Here is a 5,856-nt window from a genome sequence, read left to right as displayed (position 1 = left end):
TAGACTTGAACAATGGAGGCGTATCCATAACTTCTCTGGGCAATATGTTCCATTTGCTCACAACCCACACTGTAAACCTTTCTCCTAATCAAAGCCTCAACTTTTCCACTTTAAAACACTTGTCCACTGTCATATGACCACCAGCCCTGGTAAAAAGAGCTCTCTCCATCTTTCCTATGAGCTTATTTTTAAATTCAAACAGCAAAAATAATTTGAAAAGTATACACAGAGTCATCTTTTCTCTATGCTTGAAGACCTAAACTCCTTCAGTCCTCCTGCATAGCGGAGATGTTTCACCCTCAGATCATTTTCATGATGTGTCTGGGGACTCTACCATGTGCATTTCAGATATTGGCCCAAGATCTGCATGCAGTCTATGGTCTCACAAAAGGAGTTGAGTTGGGGGAAGGACCTCTCTCGACCTGCTGGTCAGAGTACTTGCTGTGCAGTGCAGGATACAATTTGAGCAGCAGGTGCCCATTGCCAGCCCATGTCCCATCTCATCACCCACCAATAACCCAAAGCACTTCTCTGCAAAGCTGTTCCCTTTCTCCTACTCCCTGCTGTAACTGGGGATTGCCCTAACCCAGCTGCAGGACCTCGCTCTTGGTCTTGTTCAACTTGCTGATATTTGCAGGAGGCCACTTCTCCAGCCTATCCCTCCTTGGCATCTCTGCCCTCTTGTGAATCATCTCAAATTGGTGTCAGCTGCACATCTGCTGAAGGCGCACTCAATCCCATTGTCTGTGAAGGTACTGAGTAGTCTGGTCCCAGTAAGGACTCTTGAGGGACCACACAGGTTACTGCTTTCCACCTGGACATTGAGCCACTGTCTACAACACTTTGGAGGTGACCATCCAGCCTGTTCCTCAGCCATTTAACAGCCTCCAGGTGCATGCCCAGCACGTTCCTCTGGGCGATGACCTGGGGGACACTGCACACGTTCTCCCGCTGGTCCCTGGTCTGTTCATGGAAACCTTGGCTGGGCTGGGTGGCCACTCTGTACTTTGAGGACTGCAGCAGAGATGCTTCTGCATTATTACACTACAGACAAAATATTCCTGCATGAACACGCACGTGTTTATGAAACCCTTCCCCTTTACAGCTGTAAACATCACAGGTGTGTGTGGGAACTGCACCTGCACTCGGACAATTGGCGCAGATGTGACCTTCCACATAAGGTCAGACACTCTGAGGCTGAGCTCATGACAACAAGCAATGCAAGAGTTAGAAACACATAGAAATGAACAGATGCAATAACCTTTCGTGGGTCTCACTTGCTCTACAGAAGCAACTCAAATCACACTGTACTCCATCAGGCGCAGGTTTGTGTTATCTATGACATATGACAAGCAAGGCAATGACCGAGTTCTTCTACAGCCTCACACACAGAGCTTCCCTGTCTTCTTTTCCTTCTATGCCATGCAACTGGAAGGTTTTGCTTGTGGCCATACCCTTACTGGTCAAATTTATCATGAGATGATAATGCACTACAATCACACCAGAAGGGAGGTACCCTTATCTCCTCACCACCATTCTGAGAAGGAAATGAAGGATTCTAAAGCACACAAATGATAAACAACCAAACGAAAAGATTAGCAGTCATCCAACAGAGAATGGCTCATCAAACCATTGGCTGAGAGGGAATCTCCTCCCCGTCTTTATCCCATGTACTTTTCCAAAGAGATGCAACGTCTACTAAAGTCATATTTACATCTATTTCTCCCAACAATAACAGAACACAAAGTCACTCTCATATCTCCTGCCTTCCACGCCCACTGGAGCAAGAGACATTAACACATGATACATTGCTAAGATAAGATAAGTTGTGGATAATAGTAAGTAAACGCACCGACAGAGTAAATCGAGGAAAAACAAAACAAGAAACCAAAACAAAACACCCCAAAAATAAATCAGATAAGGCAAGGAAGCATTAGAAGAGAAAAAATACTCAGACGTGCTCATGGTGAAGTCTTCTCAGCCTTAATTATAGGCATTGAAATTCATCCCTGAGGGCACCTGGAAGTCACTGAGGTCTTAAGCTCTAAGGGTGACCCTAAAGACTTACATTGGACTACAGGATAGGGGGTACATGGGAAGAATTAGTCCTCTCCTCAGCAAGCTTTTTCTACCCTGTGGCCTGCTCACCTTGCACGATCATCAATCCATCATTTTAAACAACTTCTCATTGGCCTCTTTCTCAAGGTAAATCTTCTGACAAATGACAACAGATCCTCTTACTGCTTCTGCTTCCTATTCCCCCGCCAAACACAATTCTTTCCTCAGTGGCTGAAGCAAGGATATGCTGAAAGAAACCAGTCCCTGTTTCAAATTTAAAAATGCTGACCAGAATTGTCAAAATGAACTGCAACCTTCCAGGAAACAAAGGCCTGAAAGAAAATATAATTCCAACTGTGAAGAAACTCTGCATCACAATGTTATATAGAGATACAGATGGATAATGGAGGTTTCACACATGATTAATAAGCTGTTTTACCCATGAATCATGGTTCTACATGAACACTTACTGTGCAAAACTTTATTGTTGGAGGACTGTCATTGTCTTTCATGACAGAGAAACCAGGATCAGAACAGAACAGAAATGGCACTGGCTGTGGCACCAAGCATAAAATCAAACCATTTCTCAGTCAGACCCACACTGATCCACCGATTTTCCTGGCACAAAACTGAGCTCTCACCCTCCTCACTCTGCATTCACAGCCTTTACTTTCAATATCAACATCTACCAAAGTTTTGGCTGTATGTCAGCCACAGAAAAAATAGCGTCTCAGGGAAACATGTATTTATGAAGTTGTATTTCTTCAATGAAATGTTCAAGGTCAGGCTGGGTGGGGCTCAGAGCAACTTGGTCTGGTGGAAGGTGTCCCTGCCCATGGCAAAGGAGTTGGAATGAGATGATCTTTAAGGTCCTTTCCAACACAAACCATTCTATGATTCTGTGTTTCTATGATTCTATGTACAGCTTCAAGGAATGGATAGGAAATACTGTTCCTGCTTGACAATTGTAAGACATGTTTTGAAGTTTGCAGAATTGCCAGGCACAATGAGGAACAACTGTACTCCCTGACAAAATAATACGCAAACAAACAAACAATCCAAACCCAAACCATAGAAATCATCCCAAAAACTTAATCAACCAAGCCAAGAATGGGAAAACACCAGAAGAGTAGCAATCACGGCCTCACATTTCAGATTGTGTCAGCTGTAGTGTGTACAAAGTACACTAGACTGTAACCAGTACACAGGAGGCTCACACAGGAGCTCACAACAGACCCCAGACAGTCATTTCCTTGGATAGTAAGATAAGGAAAAAGCTTGGGACCACAGCTGTAGACCTCATCTAACTACTAGGACAAATTGAACTTTACACAATTCAGTCATCCATTTCAAACTATACCACAAGGAACTCCAGCACCAGCCCTGTGTCTGGATAGACAGACTTCTCTCTGTCCAAACACAACAGGAAAGCAAATTTTGCACACAGACATCATTAGCAGAAAAGTTGTGTGCACAGCTTCTCTGATCCCAAGCATCACAACTAAGATTAGTCTGTTCCTCCCACTTATTTGAACAAATGTAAAATGTTATATAGGCCATAAATCATTACCAGCTCTGTCAAAGACACAGTCATCCAAGATTCAGCTCAAAGACAACATCACCATTCTTCAGCACATGGACTCCTCACAACACGTGGGACTACCACTGTCTTTGCAAAAGAATGTGGAGCCCAAACTAGGCCGTTTGAGTCCAAACCACGCAACATAAAACCATAAGACTCCTCCTGACTCATTTTCATAAGGTCAGCAATAACTCTGGGAATCAACAAAACACATGCCATGTCTCCACCAGTACCTCCTCACACACCACACTCCCAACACTCCCCTCTAACCCTTCACAGCTCACGTGGTTATCGTAGATCTTCAGAATTCAGAGAGACTCCACCAAAAGAAAAGGTGGAGACAACATCTCAGACAACATCCCATTACCACGGATAACATTTAACTTCTCACCCTGTCCATGTGACAAGAAAAAGCATTTATTACAGAGATATTCTAAAGAAGCGTGTCTATGAAAGTCTTTCCACCTGTAAACATGAAAGAACCATCTTCAGATCATCAGAAGAGTGAGACAGGAAGTTAACACCTGCAGAATCAAAGAGTTCACAACACTTCTGGATTATATAACTAAGAACAGGTGATTAATTCCATTGTTTACTATGCACTGAATACACAACTTGCTCTTCCCAAAGCTCCCATATGGCATCTTTCATAAGTACAAAATACTTAGTGAAAACCTCCCAGGGTTCTCCATGCAGCTGGATTACATATCTTCTACCTAAATATTTTTGGAAGGAAAAACTCACATTGCTTGATGCTTGAGAGGGGAACTGGACAGGGAACAGAGGAAAACATTCCTTTGAGTCTTTCAGCAGACATTCATGCACAGCTGACAGGACTCACATCTCCTCTCCAACCCTTCACATCATCCATGCTGTTCTTTCACCCATATATCTTAAAAACACATGACACTGAAGACCCCATTCCCCAGACCTTTATTCTTCACACAGCTCTCTTTACATCTCTGTCCTATGGAAGATACATTTGCCTGCTCTCTCAAGTTCTCCGAAGAGAATTCATAGATGTGAAAGGAAAAGCCGAGCAGAGAGACCCTCCTTCCTCCAAGAGAGACTGAGTCAGTGAATATCTGCACAGGGGGAACTATGTCCACCTGATATCTCCTGCTGCACCTTGAATCTTTCCCTTCCCATTCAGGCAATTCTCTTGCCATACTAAATATTTTACAGCCAAGGTTCATCCAGCTCCCTCTGACATAGCTCTACCTTAAAAACCAAGAGATCACCAAAGCTGTCCTGCCATTTGCTCCTGTATTTCTTCCTCCATATACAGCCACCCACAGGCTTTTTCAAGAGTCACAACTTTCAAGAGGATCCCTCATCGTCATAACAGGCAGAAAGGCATTATCAAGGACCACTTTTTGCCCCGCCCAATTCTTTACTGGGTGTAAAGATCAAAGTATGGATGATACAAAGACATTTCCTGCTTCCTGCTGACTTTTGCTATGCATCCTGGAGAACATTAAGGGCTGAGAACAACGAGCAGACGAAGTTCCACACGAAGCTGACAGGGTTTTCTCCAAGACATACCCAACCTCTTCAAATACATGTGCTATTAGGAAGACACCTGAGCCAGCTAATAACAAAAACTTGCGTTTCTTAATAACGCGATACATCCGTTCAAAAAATCTAATATCAACAAGAACATAGATTATAAACAGCACAAGTGACAGACGGGGAAAATAACTGGAACCTGATAAATACCCAAGCCTCCGACCTAACGAACAGTCTGCCAGCAGCAGCCTTCCCTCACCTGCCTCCTTCACTAACCGGAAGGCTGAGGACTGACCCCACGTTCTACTAACGGCAGCAAGGGACACAAGCCTTCAGAACGAAACTGAAGAAAGCTTTAATTTCCTTTTCTGCAAAACCTCATTTAAAAGCCACAGAACAGAGTGGGGAAAGGGAAGGGGAGCAGCAGGGGAAAGCGTCGCGGAGGAAATCTGGGCAGAGAAACTCACCGAGGGAGCGGCGGGATCCGAGGGGAAGGTGCCGGCAATATCCTCCTCCCCGAGCAGCGGCGCGGGCTCGTCGGGCGGCGGCCGGGCCGGCAGGGTGTCGCAGCAGCTGCCGCCCGAGAAGCGCAGCTGGCTCTTGCGCGAGTCGGCCGTGAGCGACACCTCGTGCGAGTAGGACTGCAGGAAGGCGCGCACGCCGTCGATGCCCACGAAGTGCGAGACCGGCACGCCGCGCAAGACGCC

General features: G+C 45.1%; 1 protein-coding gene across 1 annotated transcript in view; it reads right to left on the bottom strand.

Annotated features, from left to right (window-relative positions):
* The window catches only part of LOC103614982 (protocadherin gamma-A9-like), a 107,870-nt gene that overhangs the window by 86,610 nt on the left and 15,404 nt on the right, over positions 1-5,856 (bottom strand). The window contains exon 4 of the mRNA XM_017733399.1: positions 5,617-5,790. Coding sequence (XP_017588888.1) covers positions 5,617-5,790 — 174 coding nt within the window. The remainder of the gene's footprint in view (positions 1-5,616; positions 5,791-5,856) is intronic.

Source organism: Corvus brachyrhynchos, unplaced genomic scaffold (genome assembly GCF_000691975.1).
Source record: "Corvus brachyrhynchos isolate BGI_N302 unplaced genomic scaffold, ASM69197v1 scaffold545, whole genome shotgun sequence".
NCBI classification, from domain to species: Eukaryota; Metazoa; Chordata; class Aves; order Passeriformes; family Corvidae; genus Corvus; species Corvus brachyrhynchos.
The sequence above is the reverse complement of the archived record's forward strand: the minus strand, read 5'-3'. Positions and strand labels throughout refer to the sequence as shown.